This window comes from Vidua chalybeata, chromosome 4 (genome assembly GCF_026979565.1).
Source record: "Vidua chalybeata isolate OUT-0048 chromosome 4, bVidCha1 merged haplotype, whole genome shotgun sequence".
NCBI lineage: Eukaryota > Metazoa > Chordata > Aves > Passeriformes > Viduidae > Vidua > Vidua chalybeata.
The window spans coordinates 1806682-1830841 of record NC_071533.1 but is presented as its reverse complement, the minus strand read 5'-3'; the positions used below and the strand labels follow the sequence as shown (position 1 = coordinate 1830841).

The window sequence follows — 24160 nt, the reverse complement described above, 5'->3', positions numbered from 1 at the left end:
GAGACCCTGGCCCTTCCATGTCCCCTGCTTGGTGGTTGGGAACTGATGTCACAAATGGGGAATTCGACTGACTCTGATGATGGTAAACATTAGAACCAGGCTAAATCCTTAAAGAGCAACTGCCCAGGCCAGCTCTTCAGCTGGCTGAAATCTCTTCAGACCTATTTAGGAAACTGCAACTGGTCGAGCCACAGGGATTTACAGCAGTGTCGGGTCTGCTGCCCCATCCCTATTTCCAGGCTCAAATCATCACTGAGAGAGGCAGCAAACAACCAAAATGTGTGGACAGGCTCCTAGCCCCAAATAGGCTGAGTGTTTGGAGAGGCTCACATACTTACAGGGCAGCTGAGATCCAGGACATCTCCTTCTTCTCCTGCACTCACTCCTGGCCCTAAGCAGATTATCCAGGAGCAACAAAGTGGTCCTGAGTCAAGTGACAAGAGAGGAGGCTCTGGGCAGCGTCTCACAAATGGACCAAACCGGTGTGGGGGGGAAGAAGCTGCCCTCCCAAACTCATTGTGTGCTTCATTCTACACATCCTCCCTCAGTAGCCCTCAGCTCCCACGCCACATCTCTAAATAGAGTGAATTTAAAAAGCAGCTTGTGAATATCAAGTGACTGGAATGCACTTCCAGAACCACCCCTGTCTCATCCCACCATCAGTATTTTTCCACCCCAGCCAGGCACCAGGCCCATCTGTGCCATTTTGTCACACTTGACAATCAGAGCAGCAACAAACCCAGACATGCAGAGAGAGAAAAATCGCCAAAGTGTACTTTTTGGTGACAGGTTGGATGACAAGCAGCCCAAATTCATTTTGCCTTGCCCAACTCTTACCAGGCAGGAGGTACAGGGCAGTTCTTGAGATCTTTATTTCCCCCTCCTGGCTCATTTTCGATTGTTCATACACTCAGCAGCCAAACCAGAGGTTCTGCCTGTTGGAAGCCAAGGTGAGGAAGAGGGTCAAGAGCACTGCAGATCTGCTCACAGGGTCTTAATTCAGGCACTGAAGAGGGGAGAGCCCTTAGGGTTGTTTCCCAGAGGGATTTAGCTGTAACCACCTGTGGAATGAGGATTAGTCCCATAGGCAGCAAGGCACTTGTGAAAATCCTGTTCTTAAATCCTAACTTGACTTCCAGTATATACACCAATCCATAGGGTCTGTTTGAAAGGGAAGTATATGTTGAAGTGCTTTCTTCATTAGGTTTGTTTCTGATCCATCTCCAATGCAAACCCACAGCTATAAACATGGGGGACAAAGCCAAACCAACAGAACAAGGTTTTTTTTATTATTTATTAGATTTCTTTTGGCCTTTCAGATATTTTTGTGAGAAATGTTTATTTCCAGTTTAGCAGAAGACTTCTCTGCCTCACTCACTGCTCATTTTTCAGGGCCTTTTGTACAGTGCATAATGTTCCTTTCAGGCTGCATAGTTGCACTGTCACTGCAGGAATTTATTTGGAGATAGGCAGGAGTGGATAGCCATGGGGAATGACTTGCCCTCAGGCTTTGGAAGGCATTCTCATCCATGTTTTGGTATTTTGTTTTGCTTTCTGCTTGCTGCTGACACTGTCTTGGTACCCCAGGAGCTGCTGAGAAGGGAGAGCAGTGAGTTCGGCCCCATGGTGAGGGATCCCTTCTACGTGGTCAGCGCAGGAGCCAGGTGGGTGTGTGTCCGTGTCCCCTGTGTCACTGCAGGGCCAGCTCTGGCCATCCCCCTGCCAGCAGCAGTTGTCATGGGCTGTCTAGAGCTGAGACCTGCACAAACACAGTTCCAGGTGTGCTGTGCCCAGCAGACTTAAGAGGAGTTGTTACAAGCTTTTTCTTTCACCACAGACATTAATTTATTTTCAAGTCCTCTTCGTGCCGTCGTGAGCGTGTTTGTGCAGCAAATTCCCACTTATGTAACTACAGCGTGTTTGGTCTGCTGTTGAAACTCACATTGGATGATAGCATTAACTGAAGGATCCTAAAGGAAAAAATACCTCCATGTCCCACTCTGGCTGGTTTTATCCATCCAGGATGCTGCCTCCCCAAAAGCGAGGGACTAAACCCAGAATATTTCCTTAATCATGCTCAACTGGGAGCTGGCCTTTGGGCTGCTTCCCTTCATCCAGGCAGGATGTTTTGCTCAGCAACAGGGGAGAGAGAAATGTTTTTAAAAGCAGAAAAGTGTAAGCACAAAATTCAATGTCTTAGGACTTATGTAAGTCTCCACTTAGCCCCTGATTGTTTTGAAGCTAATGAGAGCTGAAGTTGGTCGTGCTGTATTTACATTTAAATAATAAATAGATGTTTGCCCTAAGCCCCGAGTGCCCAAACAGCTAACTCCCATTACAGTAAAAGCCATCAAGAGGGACTAAAAGCATTGTTCACAAAGGAGCTCTGTTCCTCACAAACTTGCAGTAAATGCCAGCCCTCTCTGTGGTCCCAGTGGGAGTTAACGCTGCTGTGTCCAAAGGTTTCTTCATGCAGCTCTGGGTCAGGGAGTGACAGCTGGAGGCAGAGGAAGGCTCCTACTCTGGCTGATCTTACTTCTGGCCGTTTTTGCCCCTAAGAACACATAAATGTTGTTTTAAAAGGGCCCAATCTGCCTTCAGGCACATCCTTGTAGGATTATTTAAAACATACTTGTTTACTTTCATTTGGAATAACTTTTTCCATGTTTTTTCCTAAGAGAACAATGTAGCTGTTTCAGTTCCTCCTGCCTCCCCTTTTCTCCTAGAGATGGCATTTCATCCTGCTGCTCAGTCACTGCTTGTGCTTTCCTTTTATTTTTTTTTTCTTTCCCCATTCTATTTTCCAAGTAATGGGATTGAACACCCAGACTGAAAACAAGTTTACTGGGGCACGAAATGCAGGTTTCTCGTTTTCATGCTTCACTGCACAAAGATTATTTGTCATTAACAGTTTTATGATGTTTGTACAGCATAGGCATCCCGCATGCTCCCACAAGCACATTTCTTCTGGGACATGGGAGGTTGTTTTCCCTTTTGCTCAGAATTGGCTTTCCCAAAAGGTAAAACAAAAGGACAAGAGAAGCGTTTTCCATGCACAGGCCCTTCAGGGAGGCACAACAGGCAGCAGGAATTCCGTTTCCAGGTTTCCTTGGGACACAGCTGCCCCATGTGCTGCTGGAGAGGAGATGGGACCATGCCTACTACCTCTCCTGCTGGAGGAGGAAAACAGATGGTTGAGAGAGGAAAACCTTGGTCAGCAATCACTTGGTCCAGTCACACGTGCTGTTCCTCTGCTCCCCAGGTGTCACACGACATTGGGAACTGCTCCCAGTTTTAGAATCTACAGTTGCTTCCACAGTGGGAGAGATCTCTGAATTAGAGAATCACCATCTGGCGTCCCCGACAAACACTGAGCATCTGAAAAGAATACACACTGCTACTGTCCAGGAACCACAGACAATACCAAGAGCAGCCTGTCTGGGAAGTTTCCCCACCCCCAGGCACAGGCTGCCAAATTCTATTCTCAGTCACACCAGAATAAAGCCAGAACAACCCATGTCTTTGACAGAGTTATTCTTAATTAGTACCAATCCATCTGAGAACAAATTTGGGGCCCAAGTCTCCAGCATCACAGATTGGCAGCGTGGGGATTATTTGACAATGCATCTCAAGAAAAGAAAATGTACTGGCAGTAGAGCTTTGTTGTGTTTTATTGGTTTATGATATGGCCTCGTGGTTCCAGGCCACCTTCTCTTACATCTGCCAGTGCCATTATTACTGCTTAGTTTGTTGTCCAGCTAAACAGGCAGACAGGCAAATAGGCTTGGCTCTAGATTCCAAGCAGAATCCTCACTCCAAAGGCCAGACGCTGTTTCTCAGGCTCACATGTGAACACCCTAAAACACCTGGAAGGAATAATTCAATCTGCTGGCTTTGCAGCCTTAACATCCGCTTGCAGTTGGAATGTGTTGGCTTTGGTGTTTGTCACACCTGCCTGTCTGAGGGAGCTTTTTCTTCTAATAGGATTCCAAGGCTGCAAGAGCTTTTTTCAGTTTTCTCCATAGTCAAAATAGTGCATTTTTTGGCCTTGCTTTGTTCTTGGAGACAGTTGAATCATTTTAATGGCACCTTTCCAAAAGGAGCAGATAACATTATGGGAGTATTTGGCTCACAGAGCTGAAATTCTTAAAATTACAAGCAATTGAGGATGGAGTTTGATGGTAGATAATGTCAAATAGTCTATCTTACAACAATTGTTACTCACTCCATCTGTAACAAACAAAATTGAAAGCAGAGCGGGAAAGGAAGCCAGCCATTAGGTTCTCCTAATATTTTTTCTATTGAGTTACTGCTGTAGTGCACGCTACGTGTGTGATGTAGCACACGCTGAAAATTATGGGAGATGGTGAGATGGAGTGAATCTGGCTCAGGATTTCACTTCCACTTTCAAAGCTCAGCTGTACCTCACGTAGACCAGCAGGCAGTGATGCTGGCCTCTGGTGGTGTTGATAACTTGCCCATTAAGGAGGTGCACAATCAATTTTCCTGCTCATTGATGAGTTATTAATCTTACCATGGTCTGTCTCTTGGTATTCAGGTCTTTCAGCAAGAAAGAAAGAAGCCACTCAGAGAAAATGGCATTCACAAGTTACTATCCCCATCCCCTCCGCAGCACAGAGGTTGTCACTGGGCCTGCCACGCTGGTTGAGAATCACAAGCTCTCAGAACTTTCCAGGCCAGATAGCAGGACTTCTGCATTTTTCCCAGCCCCAACAGAGGCAAGGAGTCACTATCCTGAGCAAAAGCAAGGCTTTAAACCCTTGTTCCTTAACCTTACTTCTTCTGGGCCTGGCCACTCTTCCCCTAATACACCTGCCCAGGCTCCCTCAGACTTGCAGAGCACCGGTGACAGCCAGGCTCCGAGACAGCACCATGCCAAACGAGAGGCTGTTCCCCCTGAGGGCAGCGGGAGCAATCAGGCACAGCCTCTGGGTGCTGACCAGGACAGATCCCCTGAGACTTCCACGGAAGAGATGATGTGGAGGAGGAAAGCGGGGCTGCTGCACAGGTCCCTCCTGCCCAAAGTGGCGTGGGCTCATTCGGCCAAAGACAGCGGCCACGCCAGGGCCATGGTGTGTCCACCGGCAGCCGGGCCAAAGCCCTCCCAGAGGTGGCAGTCCCTGCCCACGCAGAGCAGCACTTCCTCCGACCCAGAGACTCCTTCTCCCCAGGCCATGACCCAGCTCCGGATCTCGGAGTCGGGGCTGCAGCTCACACCCCCACCGGCGCTGCAGGACGAGGAGGACGATGAGGTGTTTGTCGCGCCTTCCCAACCACCCTTCTCCCCGCCACCGCCATCCCGTCCTCTTCCCGAGCTCAGCTCTTGCACTTCTCCCAACGGCACTGAGGAATTCCCACCTCCTCCCCCTCCTGCTGAGGGGAACGGGGCAGCTGGAGACAAATCCCCCCGGCTCCCAGAGGAGGCCGGCACGAGGTAAGGGCGGGCTGGAGCGTGGCGGTTCGGGCGGTGCAGGGCCATATACAGTAAGTTATGCAGGGCTGGGACAGATGGGGCTCATCCCTCGGGCCGTGGGACCCCCAGCTGCCAGCCAGGCAGGGAGCCTGCACGTTGTCAGGGGACAGGGAGTGACAGACTCACTGCTGGTCCACCAGCAGGTGCACTGACAGGTGTTCCCCAAAACTCCCAGGACGGGACTATGGGGGAACGCTCCTGGGCTGGTTCTCCCTGCAGATTTCAGTGCGGTTGCTTCTGACTCTCTCCAGCACAGAGCTGGAATGGCTGCTGGCTCCTTCCAGTTACTGGGTTTTGAGAGACAGCTGTGAAAATCCATGATGGGTTTCTCCAAACAGTTAGTATTTCCCAGAATATATTTTGGGCCTGGCACAAAATAATGCTGCTATGAAGCAGTAACTGTCTGCCAAGGAATGACAATGCAAATATGTCACAGGCTGTATAGGGAAATTCTCCTGAAGGACGGGACTTTGGGCGAGGTGCCCAGGAGGTTTAACTCAGCACAGCTTCCCTCACTCCCAGGGAGCTGCTCTGATATCCATCTGGGAAGAATCTGGCTGGGGCTGTAGTAGTGATTGGCTTTCCAACGTAGCAAGGACAAGCGGAGTAGAGGCTGCTCAGGAGGGCACTCCCAGGGGGGAAGCACAATGTCCTCAGCCTGCCAGTGGAAAACAAAGTGACTTGGTGTTTACTAGTTCTTTCTGTGTTGGAAGGACAATCCAGCAGTGCCCAGGTTGAAGGGACAAAACAATTCTGGTGCCAGTGGCTTCACACTGTGGACCCTTCATATTGGAATGAGAAGCAAGACACAAAAACAAGTGAGAGAGAAGGAAAACTCACTTCTTGTAGGCCTTTACTATGTGTTCACAATGGTCCTGGGTGGTAGATTTCTCTCCATCTCACAGAATGTTTCTGTCCATAGCAGCTTCAAAAGCTTTCCCAAAGCTTTCCCGGCCGAGAGGGAGATAACAGAGTTGGGCACCAGCACCGGTGAAAATAACTGGCCAACGCCATTAAAGAGGACTGCCTCTCCATCTGCTGTGGATCAGCAGCACCAGTCCCCTGCTTCTCCTGAAGGGCCTCACAGCACTGACAGACAGCCCATAACTCAGCCTGAAGGTAACCCCAGAGAGCCAGCACTGGAAAATGTCAGCCTGGACTCCGGGATAACCAGCACAGCACCCCCAGTGAAGGCAAAGAACAAGACCCCAGAGGATATTAAGTCAGAAGCTCTAGCAAAAGAAATTGTCCATAAAGACAAGTCTCTGGCTGATATCCTGGATCCAGATTCCAAAATGAAGACAACCATGGACTTGATGGAAGGGATCTTCCCCGGTGGAACCAGCGTGCTGAAGGAGAACAACATGAAGAGGAAGATGTCGCAGACACAAGCCAGCAGGACGGCAGTGGCGGGTGACACGTAAGCACTGCTGGGCAGAACTCCCTGCTCCCTTGCTTCTAAGAACAGCCTGTGCCAAATTTTTCTGCATGTCTATAGGTGAGAGTGAGTTTTGCAGTTCAGAGGTGTGAGGCCTGGCAGGGCATTTCCAAACAGCCTTTCCCATGAGCTGGGCTCTATGCTTGGGCTCTGAGCTCACCTCTCTGGGCTGTGTAGAGAATGATGCTGAGCTTGGGAGCAGAGCAGGAAATGAAACATCCCTGGAGATATAACTGGATTTTGCTATCTGACATTTAGTAATCTGAAGCAGTTCAGTCCAAAGCAAAGGAACAGAGGTAGTAAAGTAAAATCAGGATGAAAATAATGGCAGGCACAGAGATAACAAGAGGCCAAATTCTGGAAGGAGGGTTGAGGGGACCTACTTACTACAAGATCAGCCCAAGTCCCCTAGTGTGGGCTTTTTAAGACAGAGACTTCCATGTGGCAGCTGGAGAACTGTCCAGAAGTCAGGTGTACTGCATGATGCCAGGTAAGGTCAGTCTGGCCACCTCCAGCCGAGCTGTGCTTCAGCAAGGTAAATCCCGTGCAGAGCTGTGTCCACTCATCTTTAAAGCCAGTGGCTGTGCTGTGCTGGGACAGCAGCTGGCATGCACCCCCTGATGGCAGGAATCTGCCTTGTGCTGGTGGGTAGTCACCTTGGAAGGTACCAAAGAGGGAGTCCTGGAAAACCATGGATCTAAACACTGGGAAAAGTCAGGCTCAGACTGAACTCTTCCTTTTTATTCACTCTGGTGTAGGAGAGAGGAAAAGGAAGCTCCTGTCACCCTGGTCACCTGTCCTGCTTACTACAGCGTTTCAGCACCCAAAGCAGAACTGCTGAATAAAATCAAGGACTTGCCAGAAGAAGTAGGTGAGGAAGAAGAGCTGCTGGACATCAATGAGAAGAAGGTAAATTCAGCACACAGCACTGTTTGCTGCTCACATTCCTGAAATAACAATAAGCCCTGAAGTGCATTTCTATTTGATGTCAGCTTTTGGCAGCACCCAAAATTGCATGGGAGCGATTAGGCTGCCCGTGAAGCTTCGTTAGAGTGACCCAAATTGTATAAGAGCATTAATCTGAATTACTCACTGCAAATTGAGTACCAATCTTGCACCACCCTGAGGCGGGTCTGGATCACACCAAATGCTGAGTGTACAGACTGTCAGGAACAGTCCCTGTTCCACAGCAAGGAAGGAAAAGGGAGAGCTGAACCATGTTATGCAAGGCCAGCTTGGGTTGGAAACAAAAACAGAGGCCAGCTAGTGACTGCACTGAGTGCAGGAGATTTTTTTCCCAGGACTTTCCTCTTCAGTGAAATCAGTTTACCCATTTCACCTGCTGTCTGCACTCACTGCCTCCAAAGAAATATGGATTACTCTTTTTCCCCCAGACTTTATTGTTTCTCTGCCCCACTGAAAGGCAAGTGCACCTCTGTGGCTGAGTCAGCACAACCTCCATGTGATGGCTTGGAAGGGCAGAGAGCAGGCAGGAGGGGAGGACACATTTTGCTCTCTTACTGAGGCTACATTTCACTGTGGAATGGCCCCCTGCAGCTCTTGCTGGAAGCTTCCATGCTCTGCTTCCAGGGCTTTTGCAGGGCCTTCTAATTTGCCCCTGTGGTTGTCTCACATTAGTTACCTGGTAATTACAGGCATGCTGCTTAGCTCCCACATCCCAGGGGGCCACAGGCAGGTGTTGTGGCCTGTCTGTGCCTCTCCTACACACCTCCTACCTTCCTGTCAAAAGCAGCCATGTCTGCCTCTAAGTCTAAACCATCCCACACTGCCATGGACAGTGTAGCACAAGCCAGATTTAATTTTCTGTTCACCACCTCCTCTCCCTGTGGCCCTACACAGATTCTGGGTCACAAATACACAGGTGGGTCACTAATCAAAAACATTTACCCAGGGCCTTTGCCTGCTGCTTTCATCGTGTGGCCCAAGGCGCTGGTTGCAGAGCACCCAGCTCCAAAGGGAATGGCAGCCCCTGCCACGTCCATAGCATTCCTTGGACTCCCTTCCAAATCTGCCTGCTCATACCAAGGTGAGAGGTGTGGAACAAGACAAGGGTGCTGCACCATGAGCCTGCCATGGAGGGCAAGTCCCAGGCCTCAAAGGTTACATTTGCATGGAAAGCCAGAAAGAGACGGGAGTGATTAGGCCCAGGCAGCACAGTCTGGCCTCTTTGCTCGTGGTCTGTGTGCAGGACACTTGCACAGCCTTAGACCTGAGAAGGGGCTCCTGAGGGCAGCGCCTGTGGGAGGTCATTTGGATAAACCAAGCACGTTTCCACTCTGAGTGTGGAAAGAAGCTCTGTTGGCTGGTATTTGGGATTGCAGGAGAGTCACTGATTAATGAATACAAACCTAAGTCACAGGCCCCTCCAGCTCCCAGGCCTTCAGAACAAAGGTACCTCACTCTCAGGAGCCCCATAGCCTCCTGCTACAGTTGGAGGGCAAATCTCCTGGAGCAGGGAGGAACAGCTGCCAGTTCCCAGCAGCTCCATCCACCTGAAAACTTGCTGAGGTTAGTGCCAGACTTTGAAACCACCCCATGGAGTCCTGCCATAGAGATTTCCCTACCTAACTGTGACCCTGAACATGGATCCTTCCTGTTGCTCCTCGGGCTTTGGTCCAGCAATCAGCTGCTAAGGATCTTTCTTTGGAAAGGGGCTTTAGAATCATAGCCCCAGGGAAGGGCAAGGGCTGGGTTTTGTCTCTGGGTACTTCTGAGGGAAGAATGCCCATAAAGGAGTTTTGGTTGACCCTTAGGTGGGATTTAGTATTACCTTTGCTCCCTCTCCCTTGAGCTACCCTGCTAGCCAGTGGAGGTCATTCCAGGGAGTGGATGTTTGTTTTCGGGGAATATTACTGGCCTTTTGCTCAGCCTTTGCATGCGTGTGGCAGTGGAGAGCAGGCTGTAGTGCAGCCACAGAGCAATGCACGCCCAAGTGTTCCATCTAGTGGTGCCTGGTCACACAGAGCCATGTGCTCCCTGCTGCCAAAGCAGCTGGGAACCCCACTGCCAGCCCACCCTGGGCACCAGGGCCAGCTCAGTGACCCCAGCCTGACGGGTGTTTGAAAATCCTTCCTCCTCTGAAGCAGCACTGCCTCCTGCCTGGAATGACACTCAGTTGTGATGGAAAGAGGGCTTTGAGAGCATATTTTCAGGCCACCTTGTGAGTGACTTGTTCCATCTTGCAGTGTTTGTGTGCAGAGTAGATGAGCACGCAGGTGTTTGTGCCTCAGCAGTGCATGAAGTGGAGACACTGAGAATCCCTGCCTGTTGCACAGAGAGCTGCTCCTGCTTGCTGTTCTCTCGGTTCTGAGTAAACAGAGGCAGGAATTGCAAGCCCTAGGCCGGAGAGACTTGCTTTTGCATATGTCTTTCCACTACATCCTAACAGAAATTAGGATCTCTGGCACATGTGCAGCACTGCTGTTCCTGGAGTAACCGAACCCCGGGGGCCTCCTTGTCTTTGGCAGGGAAATAGGTGTCAGTGTTTCTGCAAAATGGGTGTGTTCTCTGCGTTCAAACACTGAGTAAATCCAGAGCATCTTTGGTGCAAACTCTTCCTCGATGCCTCTGTGTGCGAGGCACTTGTTTGTGCAGCTCAAGGCGTTTCAGGCTGGGTGTGAGGAGCACATCAGAGACGTGGCTCCAGCTCTTTTCACCCAGAGGTTTTACAGAACAGTCACCTGTAGGTAGCTGAGTATCAGAATACAGTACACCAAATCAGAGATCTCTTTTATCAATGTTCATTGAACAAATACATCCTCATGCAACCTCATAGGCTGCTTGGGTTATCTCCGAGGTGGGGAATTTCAGTATTTTCTCCGTTTCCTCCCTTCTTTGTCAGCTGTTGCTGACCTGACCCTGCTCCTCAGGAACTGCAGCCATATCCTCTTGTTGTCATCACCCACATATGAGCAGGGTGATGCTGGTAACAACCAATGTGGCAATTCTTCCCCTCCAACAGGCTGAGCTCATCGGGAGCTTGACCCACAAACTGGAAATCCTGAAGGAAGCCAAGGAGGGCCTGCTCGCGGACATTAAGATGAATAATGCTCTCGGAGAGGAGGTGGAGCTGTTGATCAGCACGCTGTGCAAACCCAACGAGTTTGACAAGTACAAGATGTTCATTGGCGATCTGGATAAGGTGGTGAACCTCCTGCTCTCTCTCTCGGGACGCCTGGCCCGCGTGGAGAACGTCCTGAGCAGCCTGGGGGACAACGCCAACAGCGAGGAGCGGGTACGTATGGGCACAGCCCTGGCCTGCTCGGGGCGTGGGGCAGCAGCCACCACCACCACGGCATTACAGCGACCTCCAGGGGCTGCCAGGAGGGCAGCACGGGGCTCTCGGTGCTCATGTACCGGCAATAGCTCAGGCATTGTCCCCGGGAGTCTTTAATCCCCGTTTGTATAAATGGCTGGGATCCTGCGGCCTTTGTCTGGACACAGAGCAGCTGTGCTGGCGACAGCCACATTTTAACATTTTTCGGGCATTTTGAAACCAGATTTTCCTGGTAGTTGTTGCTTTCAGGTGAGGTTTCCTGGCTGTATTGCATCACTTTCTGCCTCCCATTGGCAAGGACTTTCAGAGTCCAGTTCATTGGGGTTCACAGTCACTCCGTGATGAGGAATTCATCCTCTTCCGCCAGGCTTTTGACTGCTTGTCTGGGAGCTTAGCAGCCATCTGCAGAGCTGGTGCTGGGAGGAAGGAAAGGGGCTCAGGGAGTGGGGTGCTGCTGGTACTGAAGGGCTCTCTCTGGTGCACAGAGTTCACTGAACGAGAAGCGGAAGCTGCTGGCTGGCCAGCACGAAGACGCCCGGGAGCTAAAGGAAAACCTCGACCGTCGGGAACGGGTGGTCTTGGACATCCTGGGCAACTACCTCTCTGAGGAGCAGCTCCAGGACTACCAGCACTTTGTGAAGATGAAGTCCGCGCTCCTCATAGAGCAGCGAGAGCTCGACGACAAAATCAAACTGGGCCAGGAGCAGCTCAAGTGCCTGATGGAAAGTCTCCCCACGGACTTCACGCCTAGGGATGCAGCAGCAGCAGCTGCCCTGGCTGCAGCACTTGCTACCTCCTCCGGGCTCGGTGGTAAAACACCTCCAGCAGCCTCTTCCTCACTCTAACCTGTCCCAGGTGGAGCTGGGATACAGCCCTGCCTCGGTCCCTTTGATCCCATACTTGGCAGATGGTCGTCTTCAAAGACCATGGACAGAGACAGGTCTAAGCCAAGATTTTAATGAAGGAAAAAAAATAGCAATAATAAAGGTTTTATTTTCCTTTCCTTCCACCTCTGCTTCCTGGAAACTTAAATCAGTGTGGAGGGAAATCTCCTCCTGCCCGAGATGAGGAAGAATCTCACAGGAATTAAGCACATGACCTTTAATAAAAAACATGACCTCCTCTCTTTCCTCCCTTTTCTGCCTACCTGACACCTCATTAAATAATGAAGGATCTAAGAATGAAGCCTTAAAAATAAAACCAACCCATTTTACTGAACACTATTGATATTTATATTTTTTAAAGAACAAGACAGAATGTGTAAGTTTTTGTACATACACTAAGCAGTTACTTGATTCTACTTTGTTCTGTATGTAGAAAAGACATTTAATTTTGTATTTTTTGAAGACCTTAACAAAAAGAGGGAACCCCAAAGATAGTCATGCAGTAGCTTGAAACATCTCATCATGGTTTTGTTGCTGTTGTTGTGGTTGTTTTTTAATATAATAAAGGGCTACCAGAAGCAGCTTCACCCTGTTTCAACACATGCTAAAGATACCATTAAGTGGCCTTACAGAGGAGATTTTGGCCACAGAAGTAACAAATTTTTCCTCTTCTGGATCCTGTGATCCTCTGAGTCTGGAGTTCCAACTTCTTTCATGGCAACCTGCATGTCAGGAGTCCAAGCTAGCATGAAGCAAGGAATTCACTGCAGGAATGTGGGGGAAATTCTGTCTTTATTTTGAGTACTCATAGGTCTGTGTTTCTGTTGCAGCCTGAAAGATTTCCCTGAGGTGTGACAGGGATCTCTACTGACATGATTTATAGGCCCTGCTTTGAGTAGAGCTTCAGGGAAACAGTGGAGGGAGCTGTTTCCATCCAATCAATGCATTTCATTTGCCCTAAAAACCAATCCTACCCACTGCTGCAGTTTAATTTATTATATTTAAAAATGCTTTTAATCCAGGTTGGGTTTTTTGTTTGGTTTTTTTTGTTGTTTGTTTGTTTATTTGTTTTTTGGTTTTGTTGGTTTTTTTTTTGGAGGGGGTTTTGGTTTGGTTTTTTTTTTTTTTTTTTTTGCAGCCACCCTTCCATCTTACACTTAGCAAAACAACTCACAAAGACATGGTAGATCTGGGAGGTGTTTGTGTATTTTCTGTTCAGTGAGTTCTTTCCTGAAAAATACGAGTCCTGCACTTTATCCCCAGGTCAGGAAGAGGCTCCATCCAAACAGGATCTGCCTGTTTACTCCAGGAACCTACATGGCTTCAGGAGGAGCACCTCCAGCAAGTTTGGGGTGGACATGGCAAGTCCTGTGTGTGTGTTCCCACAGTACAGAGAAACATCAGCTAGTGAGGCAAGTGATAGTCACTGATATTTTTATAACAGCTTATATTTCAAGTGAGAAATGAGTTAAAGCCACAATTTTTGTGATAAGTACAGCAGAACTCTCTTTGCATAGTTTTGTTCAACAATCACCCTCCTAACTGCAAAGTTTACTGAGTTTGGTAGAAGTACACCTTGATATGTATTTAAAGGTAATTAAATATCAGGCAAGTCTGAAGATTTACTTCTTTTACCTCTGGCAAAAAGGGGAGTGCATTCATTGCTCTTTATCCCACCTAGCTTTTCTCCTGTGGCTATGAAACTAGAGGGTAATGGAAACCCAGAATTTTCTAGACTGATTTCATGGGACAGGAATACCAGGGATAGAATTTTACACTTACTGTCCAGTCCTTGTAAACTTACTGACACAAATCTGCGTTTTGGGTCTGGCTACATGAGATTTTTCATGCTGAACCTGTATTGCAGTGGAGAAAGCCAGTACACCAGATGTAGTGAGCACGATCTGCTGTGCTACCCCTTCCCTAAAACGCACCTCAGGCAAGGGGTTTTCAGCAGCCTGGCAATTCTTGCTAAAAATGAACTTTGTAACAGAAACATCTGGTTTGGATATTGCTGTGGAATGCCCTACATCCCACCCTGCCACAGGGATGACAGCCTGGCCTGTTTGCCAGCCTGGGGGGCCTCTGTTTGTAGGTAACAATGGGTGGGACTCCTTCCCAAGTCAGTTTCTGGTACCTGGGTCAAGCACCTTCTCCAGAGCTGTCTCCAGGTAAGTCATGGACTGTTTAGGATCGTGTGACAGCCACCTTCATCTGGCTACAGGCCCAGTGGGAAAGCACGGATCTCCCTTCGGTGACTTGAGGAAAACCCTGCTAAGGACAAAGCAGTTACACTTCTGACACATGGTGCCAGTTCCAAGTAAAATCTCCTTGTACAAAACCAATACCGTTATGTTACATTTGCACATTAGCTAGGAACAGCCTGTTTCCTGGGTCAGCATCCCTTAAATTATTATCTCCACTCAAAGCAGGCCAGCTCTCAGTGAAGCCTCGCGTGCTTTTAGCGACATGCATGTGATAGAAGCGCCGGGAAAATCTAGTCATCCAACTTTAAATTGGCCTTTTTTTATCAGAGCCCTCAGGCATCTGATGGTCACAAGGAATTCACATCAGATGCTTTCCTCAAGACTAAATCTAGTCAAGAGTGTTTACATACCAGGGTCTGTTGGTTGTAGGTTTGCACACAAGATCTTTTGTGCAGGTTACCTATAAAATTGGTCCAACCCAGAGCACGACAACAGTTTATGTGTCAGTTTATCCATCATCTTTACAACCCAGCTGCTGTCGTGATTGTTTAGGCTGGTAATTAAGCAAGTAAAGCAGACTGGATAGCACTCCATACCCACTCCACATAAATCCTGTCCTTTGCAGAACAGGGAACAGAGCGAGCTTTTCATCGAAGAGCCCCTGCTTTAAATCAGCGTGAGCAAACTGAGGCACACCTAGAGACCCCATCCCAGGCTTCTCCGTGCCTCATTCATTCACACTGCAAGCCAGTGTTTCCATAAGAGCTGTTTATCCCTTCTCACCCCTCAGAGGGGACGTGTCCTGACTGTGGCACGGTGTTACGGCTTGGCTGTGTTCCCACAGGAGCGCTGCTCGTGCCTCTGCACACCAACCCAGTGTCCTGCAGCTCTGCTGTGTGAGGGGGTTTGTCTATCCGTGTGGGACTGAACAATCAGCCTTTGTGTTGTGCAACTGGATGTGTGTCTGTGGCCAGCCCTTGTGCAGCTTGGTGTGCGTCAGTGCCAAGAACCATTGCAAAAATCCGCTTTCTTCTTGCCCATTTCAAGATGTCGGGGAGATGGAGCCAGCCAGGCTCAGCACCCTCAGACAAGCTTGAGAGGCGGGGTCAGTGTGGCTCTGCCTGCTTTGAGATTAGGAAAAAGGACTTTTTTTCCCCTACACCATATAGGAAACAGGGTACATGTGGGCCAGGCAGCTTTTTCCTCTGTGGTTTGCAGCCTGAGGCCATCGCCTTCTGCTAGGGCTGCACTGAGAGGCAGGGGGACTTCAAATGAGAAAAATCCAGCCATACTTGTTAAATTCTTCATTTTAGCACTGAATGAACGTAGAGAACTGACATGCAAAAGAATAAAAAAACAAAACAAGGACATAATTCAGCTGGGGAGGGTAAGAGCTGGTGAAAGCATGATGGAATATGGAGGAAACTGCTCATGAGGTGCTTGTGCTTTTACTGAGGTAAAATAACACTTTGATTAAACAAACAAAAAATATATATATACACACACAAACCCCCAGCTTAGAAAGGATGAAATTGGAATATGAGAAGCCGTGATGGGAAGTTTTGGGAGAGAAAGGGGGCCCTGAGCAGAAGTTTCTCGTGGCTCTTCCCACCACATTTTTTGGCGGGAACCCCTTTACCTCAGGAGGGCCCCACTGCCGCCATCTTAGGGGGCTGCTGAGGGGAGGGAGCCCTGTTGGTGAGGGGCTCTGGACACCCAGCCCTCACCAACCTCACCTCCAAAAACCTCCAAAAATGACAGCAGGGCTCACTGCCCACCCCTCCTGCTGTGTTTTTATTGCCAACAGCTGTGTGGCAGTCAGGGCTAACGAGGGACAGCTGGGCTGGGGCCGGCTGGACAGGAGTCCAACCTGAGGCGGAGCAAGAGGATGCACATCTCAGCCTGAAGCTTGCTGAGAAAAGGTGAGTAAAGCTCTATTTTTAATGCTTTTTTTTTTTTTTTTACTTTTCCTGGGGGCAGACTGGCAGCATGCAGCTGCATTGGAGGTTTAAGGGGGGAAAAAAGCCCCGTTTGTTGGAAAGCAGGAGTGTCAGGTGTTTGGTTTCTGAGCGGAGGGAGGGTGTTGGCCTGTGGGGATGGGAGCGTGCCCACACCATGGGGGTCTCAGCTCCTGCCCACAGCCCTGACAGGACAGCTACAGGTCTGTACCCGTCTGACCCCAAGGATATCCCACCCCAGCAACATCCAGGCTTGTGCCCAGACCTCCATCACATGCCAGGAAAGGGGAATGGTGTGGTTATGGTTTCCTGTGTGCTGCCCCAGAACAGTTGTGAGGTAACCCAGCACAAGGTTTGGGGCTGACTTTCTGAGGCGAGTGCTAAAGTGCCCTTTGGTTTGTACATGTTGGAATTGGGAGCAAGGGAGAGGGAGGTGAGGGCACAAGGGAGGGACAAGAGCTGGCTGCTGTTAGCCTCCTCATTTTGTACTCCGGTTGTTATCGGTTCATTTCAAATGTGTATTGTTTGGAGGAAATTGTCAGGTGACCTTTTGGTTCTACATTCCACGGGAAGCGACCCTGCTGGCTTCACGTGCCTCACCTAGGGCTGCCCCTCAGCTTCCCTAGCACCCAGCTCCTGCGTGCACAGTGTCCTCGGACTGTCTTTTGAGGCTGTGACAATCAGTGCCACACGCAGGCTTGTGCAGCCACAGTCACTTGCACGGCCTATTTCTGTCGAGTGAAGTTAATGTGAACTGCTCAAGGAGAGGTTATTTTCTGAGAAGACAAAGCTGCTGGTCTGTCTTAGCCCTCACTGCTCTGCTAAGCTATGCATGAGATTTTAATTCCTGTCTGATCTATTGCTTCCAAACTCATCTTTTTTTACAATTGGTTATGTGTTCTTATCTTCCAAGGTGCAATGGGAGAGAACCTCTCTTTTAATCTGTGTTGATAAAATCATTTAGGTTAGAAAAGACCCTTACAGTCAAGTGCAGCTGTGAACTCAACACCGATAAATCCACCACTGTGCCCCCAAGTGCCACATCTCCACCTTTTCTAAGTACCTGCAGGCATGGTGACTCCACCACTTCCCTGGGCAGCCTGTTCCCCTGAAAAAAAATCCTTCTCACACCCAACTGAGTGTCCATGATAAAGACACAGCCTCACGGCTGTTTTGTAGGGGGTTTTGAGGTCCCATTTTCCCTGGCCTTGACACTGTAAAGAAATAAAATGGTGAGTGCCCACTGTGCAGGATTTAAATTAACAAAAGAAAGAAAACCAGTGCCCTTCGGCCACATTGTGGTGCTTTCTGCTCCTCCCCACAGCAATCAGGGCTCAGGGTTCTCCCAGAGATCTTGACATGAGCTCCCTGTGTGGCTGAGGAGAGCACACTTGGCAGGGACAAGTGTCACTTTCCCATTCACTGTGACCCTCTCTTCTGCAGCAGGCCACGGAGTTCTAGCTTTCCCAATGGCTCTAGCAGGAGACAAAGCCTTGTCACCACTCCAGGAGCCAGCCAGGGCACTCTGCATTTATTGGTGTCACTTAAAGGAACAGGATTATTTATAGCTCCTGGACATGGGAGCAAAGACTCAAGCAGCAGGAAATGCTGGCAAAGGGATGCTTCCTTCCTCCCCTTTCTCCTATTTTATGGTCTCCTGAGTGGTAACTGCCAGCACTAAAAAGCAGGATAAAGCTAATTAATTCTTGTGGGAAGCCCAAGAGGGGGGTGGCCCTCAGGAAGGCGCTGTTTGTGCCCTGAGCACCGCAGCCAGGAACACTTGTGACTAACCTACCTGGCAGTCAGGACTGCCAGCTTAAGGGCAAAAAATGGGATTAGCTTTATTCTTGTCAGTTCTGAGACACACAGCCCTCACCTGACCAGGGCAGCCTGGAACAGAGACACTCACCGAGCTCTAAGCTCTCCTGTGCCCCTGCTACACGAGGGCTGTTGTACCTTTTCAGTGTCACACACCTGATTGAACTTACCTTCAGCCAGGTTATGTGACAGAGGGAAAAGCAAGACAAAAAGTGTTCTCTCTTCCCCGACTCCCCACTCCAAATACCCTGCAAAACACAAAAATCCCAAGCCTTACCTGACAAGGCAAAGCACCAGCAAGACTTGTCTTTAGCCTTCCCTAATAAACACGCCCAGGTCCCTAAACACTTAGCTTCCTGTGCCATAAACGCTGCAGTAGATGCAGGGCAGGAATGAATCCCTCCATTATCCATGCCCCTGCCCTGCAGTGCAGCCGGGCTCCCGCCCTCTCCCCTGGGGGTGCCCAGCTCCGAGCAGCTGCTGCAGCGCAGGGGGGACGGTGCTGCTGGCATGAAGGCAGCCTGTCAGCCTCCCCACAAAGAGCCTGGGATGGCTGAAATACTCCACAGAGCCCTACCCAGGCTGGCTCAGCTGTTCAAGGAGCAGCTGTGTCTGGATTAGGGATCACATTCCAGCAGCGTAGCAGCATCGGGCTAAGAAGGCCTCACCTGCACAGGCTGTTGCTGACTGAGCCACGCTGGGCAGCACAGTCACACAGCCACAGAGCCAACCTGTCCAGGCTCCCTGTTTCACACAGCATGCAGGACTTCCTTACTTTCTGTGGGTCCCCCCACAGCCTGCTACAGCAGTCCCAGCTCCAGCCCTGGCTTGGCTCAGCATGACCAGCAGGCTGTGAGGAAAAAGCAGTAGCAGACACACTCCAAGGCATTGCATGAGCACAGAGGTTGTAAGTAGAAGAGACTCTTTACCAAGCTTTTTTTCCTTCTTCGTCTGCCTAACTACAGTTAGTTGTGTTCAGTGCACTCAGGATTAAATGCCCCTGGTAACTGTGTTGGGTACAGCCCTGTAGCAGGGAAGCATTCCAGACACTGACCCACAGGCTGCCACAGGGTTTGTCACCCATACCTGATGTGTTCCTCAGTCCCTGACTGTGCCTTATCCTCTGTCTCTGGCAGTGTCCACACCTCAAGTCATGAGCACCAGGGACAGCCTGGATTCTCTCAAGTCAGTCCTAAGCTTTCTGTCGGGCTTCACCTTTCATTCCACATCTTTTTCCCAGCCCTCCTACTCTCCATTGCTCCTCAGGTACACCAGTGCCAGCCTGCAATGCATGCAACTGCTGAGCACGTTCTGGGAAAGCAAAGCTCTTGGCAAGAGCACAAGCCATTCCCCGAGCTCCCTGACAGCCCCCCATCCCCAGCAGGGAGCAGCATTTCGTGGTCAGAGATGGCACGGTGAAGAGCCAGCACACACTTGTTCCTGGCTGGGACTAGTCCTGCGCTTGAGGAGCCTGACAGGGACCACGCAGTGGAGCCAGCACGGTGAACGGAGCACCTACTGCTAAGGCAGCTTCACTCACAGCCAGTCAGGCTTTGTCAGGCTCGTGTCTAGCTCAGTACCAGCTGCAAGGCTGCAGTGTAAGGAGGAAAATGGCTGGATGCACATCCCCTCCCTGCCCACCCCCCCCCCCCCCCCCCCCCCGCAGCACACACAGGAGCAAGCAGATTAGAGCAGGAAACAGCAGAGGAAGCAGCCATTGCAAGTTTTGGTTTATTTCACTACAAGGGGGGGCAGAAAACAAAACAAACCAAGCTATAGTTGTTAGCTGAACTTAATGGCTTTGACTTTGAAGTCACCCTCCACAGCCAGGTATTCAATTTTCTCCATGCCCAGCCGATTTGGGAACTTGAACTCTGCCTCGGGCAGCGTCACTGTGGCCTCGGTTTCATCGAAGGAGATGCATATCTGTAGAGAGCCATGAAAGGGAAGGAAGGAATGAAGCTGACACATCACAGCTCCCAGGCTTTCCTCACTCCCACTACCTCCACTCTGGGTGCAGGACAGGTGAGGTGGCTGCTGCTGCCGAGGCCACGCTCGGCAGCTCAGCCTCCTCCCTGCTAGCAGAGGCATAGAACGGAGGAAGCTTCTGCAGCTGTGGGGTGAGACAGACCCAGTCTGAGTCTGACCTCAGTGCTGTTACTGCTCTGAGGTGCACAGCTTAGCCCACAGTGGGGCACTGAGCACATGCCAGCTGCTGGGCATTGACTTGGGCAGCGCAGCTCTAGACACTTCCTTGGCTCTTCCCCTGGGGCTCGTTCCTCTTTCCATGCCTGCTCCTTCTGTGCCGCAGAGGCAGAGGGCAGCATTAAAAAGCTGTGCCCCAGGCCCATCAGTGCTCAGTGCCTGGGCCTTGTGCACATCCCTGGGGCCTCACCTCAATCTTGTCACCATGCTGGAAGGGGAAGTCGGCCTTCCTGTCCTCCTCTCCCCACACGCCATCCTCCTTGGAATTGCAGACGATGGTGTTGACATCCCCATGGCAGTCAAAGCGAGGGTTGAAATGCAGCATGAGGGTGTTGCTGTCCTTCCCCACATTCACAGCAAACCTGGGCAAACAGAGCCAGTGCCAAGGGGTGCCAGTGCACAGCTGCCAGTGCTGACAAGCTGAACGCAGCAGGAGCTCTGGCTTCCCCCATCAATCCATTCACCACCTCACTCACCCTTTGGCATCAGACTGGATCTTCCCCTTGACCTTGATGCACTCACCAGGCTCAACATCCAGCTGAGTAACAACCAGTCCCTGCAGGGCCAAACCACAGGAGTTAGTCTATCCCAAGGCAAGGCTTCCAATCCTGCTTGGACCAGGGCACACAGCAGCTCTGGCACACTCAAACATGAGTTTTGTGCTAGAGGAAGGGCTGAATCAGCCCACCTGCCTGTCCCAGCAGCCACGGGGGTCCCCCACTCCCCTAAGCAGCATAAGGTGACACGGTGTGGTGGGTTGGCCCTGGCTGGATGCCAGGCACCCACCAGAGCCACTATGTCACAACTGGATGGGAGGAGAAAATACAACAAAAAGCTCATGAGTTGACACAAAGACAGGGAGAGGTCACTCACTGATTACTGTCACAGGCAGAACAAAGTCAGCTGGGGGAAATTAATTGAATTTATTACAAATTAAAATCAGAGCAGGATAATGAGAAGTAAAATAGGCCTTAAAAATGCCTTCCCCCCCACTCCTTCCTGTGCTCTACCTCTTCCTCATCAGGGAGGTAGGGAAGGGGGGGTTACAGTCAGCCCATCACAGGGTGTTTTTACCACTGCTCCAGGAGAGGAGTCTTCCCCTGCTCAGTGTGGGTCCCTCACACAGTCCTCCCTGTGAGCTACAGCTCTCCACTGGCTGCTCCAACATGGGTTCCTTTCCGCAGGGTCACAGCCTTCCTCGGGCATCCCCCTGCTCCGGCTGCAAGCGGGCTCCTGCCTGCCTGTTGACATCCGCGGGCTGCAGAGGGACAGCTGCCTCGCCACGGCCTTCAGCACAGGCTGCACGGTGTTATCACAGAGGCACTCCCGCCGTCCCCGATAGGCTCGGCCTTGGCCAGCACCCTGGCTGTCCTGGAGCCTGCCGGCCTTGGCTCTGCTCGACACGGGGGAGGCTTCTGGCAGCTTCTCACAGAAGCCACCCTGGTAGCCCCCTCTCTTACCAAAACCTGGTCGCACAAGCCCAGAGCGGATTCAGCAGCTGCCACGGGAGCAGCGTACTGAGCTACTTAACCGTGTGCCGGGTCAGGTAGGGAGGCAAATTGGTTTGCTTGGACACTGCCCCCCAGCCCCCTGATGCCGTCCTTGCCCTCGTGCCTGCTCCCTGCTCTGCCCACACACAGCCTGCCGAGGTCAGGGTTCCTCGAGTCACTAAACTGCTTATCCGCACGGCACTAACTCTGCCTCCTGGCTCTGGAATGCAGCCGCTGCGCCCGGGGGGGGCTTTCGAGGAAAGGAAAGCTGCGGGGGCAGGGGTGGGTTACAGTACACTGCCAGCCTGCTTTCCTCTCCTGTTGCATTGGGAGTTAACCCGCTCCTACACCCAAAAGGCATTATTCCAGAAGAAAAATACACAGATTAAGGGAAAAAAGTATAAAGAGTCTGGAAACTGTAGAGTTGCAAACGGACCCAAACCTTTAGGGTACTTGAGAATATAAACATTCGTCAGCTTCCCCACTTAGACAACATGCTAGAGAAGAGGAGAAGAAATACGGCTGGTCAGCCCTAACGATTCCTCCCAAAGCCATACATCAGCCTCACATTTTCTCCCCGCTAATCCTCCTCTCCCCATACTTCCGGCACCACGCCCAAACCTCACAGGCAGCCCAGCCGTAGTCCCAGTCGTGCTTGGCACGGCAGCCCGGCTCGCAGGCGGCACTCACTTTCTCCATGCTGCAGACACCGGCCCCGGCAGGCAGAGCCCCTCTCCCGGCACGGAGTGACGCAGCGCCGGGCTCTGGCAGCTGAGCGCACCCGGGCAGGACCGTCACACGGTCCGGGGGAGGGCGAGGAAGAGAACTGATAACAGCAGCTGTGGCCAGAGCTCCCCAGCCATTTGTGGGGAGGGGGCGGGAGACTTCTATCGATACCGTTCTTTGCAGGCAGTCTGTGCGTGATTTTAAGACCTAGAGATTGCTTGCTTCTGCGCGATCCTTGCTGTAAGCTCCCCTAGCTGCGATGCAGCGTCTGTTGGCTCCGATCCCAGCAGCCGGAGTGCTTCTCTGTGCTAGGAGCCAGGTGGCTGCTTTTTGTTCGGCGATCTGTGTCTAAAATCAGGGTTGGGAGTCCTCGTGTTCCTGCTGCCAAGTGGCTGCCTCTGTGGGTACGGGTGGGTGCGCTCTCCCAGCCCAGCCTGGTGGGAGACGCTGGGTGCAAAGCCTCGCTGCTTGCAGTTAAATGCAAGCCGAGGGCTCGGTACAGCCCGTGTCGGCATTTCAGCAGTGCCTAAAAGGTTAAGGTTGGTGCTGTGGGGCTTTAAGTAGATGTGAGAATTCAGGCTGCGGCTCTTGAAAAGTAGCACGGTCTCGCTGGTTCCATTCCAGTTGCAAAAGGCTCCGGAGGGAAAAGAGAAATGCTTTGTTAGGGGAAGAAGAGGCCGGGCAGGGCTGTGTGCAGCCTGCGGGACGGGAGAGGAGGCTGTTATCCCCAGAGAGGCCAGCGCCTGCCATTCCCCTTTCCCGTGCCCCCAGAAAGCACCGAGCAACACTGCCCCGAGGGGCTGTGCAGGGCAGGCAGGTGAAGGGGGAGCGGCTGCAGTGCTTGGTGGGGCCATGTCCCTGGATCGGCTTGTACCTTTGCGTGGGCTTTAGCAGGGTCCTCAGGACTCTGTGCCTCAGTTTCCCTGAGGCCTGAAGTGGCGCTAATGACATGCAGCTTCCCGATCCTGCCTGTAAACCCGCAGCGAGAGCTGCTCTATAAGCACAGTGTGCTACTTGGTGGCTGAGCCGTGACCAGCCTGCGAGGTACTTGCTTGCAGGTCACTTTTGGGAGGGCTGCACCGGGCACCTCTCAACACAGATCAGGAATCTGTGGCTGGGTGGTGGTGCGAAACACGCCGTCCTGCAGGAGGCTGCTGGAACTTCATTAGAGCTCTCACAGGAACAGCATCCTGACTCCTGATGTTATCCTTTGCCCCAGATACCCCCCACACCCATTTCAGAACATTCCCATGGTGTTTCAGCAAAGCTGAGCTGTGTTTGGACTAAATGTCACAAGCTCGGATTGCAGCCCTGTGACTGGGGTGCATAAAAGAGGACAAAATGCTGACTGAAAGTGCTGTAGGGAAAATCCCTCATATGCCCTCACCTCCAGCTAACTCCCTGGCACACACAAGAGCCATACAGAAGTCAGGAGTTAACTGTGGGAGCAGATTTCATGCAGGTAGCAAATGCCACTGAGAGCAAGCCCCCTCCACTGAGAGTTTGGAGAAATCCCAGCTAACTCCACCTTAAGTTAGCCCCACTCTCCAGCGGTGTTAGCCAGGATCACGTGTTAGAGACAGGCTTTAGGCGCCTGCTCTCCGAGCCGAGTTACTGTGCAGTTGTTCCCCTGGTCGCTGGCA

The 24160-nt window shown here is 51.2% G+C and overlaps 3 protein-coding genes across 7 annotated transcripts in view; 2 read left to right on the top strand and 1 right to left on the bottom strand.

Annotated features, from left to right (window-relative positions):
- SHROOM3 (shroom family member 3) overlaps positions 1 to 12690 on the top strand; it is a 115591-nt gene extending 102901 nt beyond the window's left edge. For 3 of the 4 annotated variants that reach the window (XM_053940237.1, XM_053940234.1, XM_053940238.1), the window contains 6 exons: positions 1588 to 1664; positions 4559 to 5455; positions 6417 to 6914; positions 7691 to 7841; positions 10915 to 11187; positions 11715 to 12690. In XM_053940237.1, coding sequence (XP_053796212.1) covers positions 1588 to 1664; positions 4559 to 5455; positions 6417 to 6914; positions 7691 to 7841; positions 10915 to 11187; positions 11715 to 12074 — 2256 coding nt within the window. In that variant the 3' untranslated portion in view covers positions 12075 to 12690. The remainder of the gene's footprint in view (positions 1 to 1587; positions 1665 to 4558; positions 5456 to 6416; positions 6915 to 7690; positions 7842 to 10914; positions 11188 to 11714) is intronic. The other variant, XM_053940235.1, reaches the window with a different exon arrangement.
- Positions 12691 to 16128: 3438 nt separating this feature from the next.
- SEPTIN11 (septin 11) overlaps positions 16129 to 24160 on the top strand; it is a 69177-nt gene continuing 61145 nt past the window's right edge. Inside the window, exon 1 of the mRNA XM_053940214.1 lies at positions 16129 to 16242. The gene's annotated coding sequence lies outside the window, so the exon portion shown is untranslated. The remainder of the gene's footprint in view (positions 16243 to 24160) is intronic.
- Positions 19810 to 22706, bottom strand: LOC128786710 (16 kDa beta-galactoside-binding lectin). 2 transcript variants are annotated; one of them, XM_053940216.1, is made up of 4 exons: positions 22482 to 22706; positions 20778 to 20857; positions 20492 to 20663; positions 19810 to 20022 (listed from the first exon to the last, which is right to left on the bottom strand). In XM_053940216.1, the coding sequence occupies exons 1-4, from the start codon at positions 22488 to 22490 to the stop codon at positions 19879 to 19881; spliced, it is 405 nt and encodes a 134-aa protein (XP_053796191.1). In that variant the 5' UTR covers positions 22491 to 22706; the 3' UTR covers positions 19810 to 19878. The 2 variants fall into 2 exon arrangements, with proteins under 2 accessions (XP_053796191.1, XP_053796190.1); XM_053940215.1 differs by lacking the exon at positions 22482 to 22706 and adding an exon at positions 20990 to 21092.

Bases quoted from the DNA above. Each gene is read 5' to 3' on its own strand.
- LOC128786710 (XM_053940215.1), bottom strand. From the start codon at position 21,037: ATGCTGCTTAGGGGAGTGGGGGACCCCCGTGGCTGCTGGGACAGGCAG. The intron at 20,858-20,989 runs GTGGGCTGATTC...TTGGCCCTGCAG, and splicing joins GTGGCTGCTGGGACAGGCAG to GGACTGGTTGTTACTCAGCT. The intron at 20,664-20,777 runs GTGAGTGAGGTG...CTGTTTGCCCAG, and splicing joins ATCCAGTCTGATGCCAAAGG to GTTTGCTGTGAATGTGGGGA.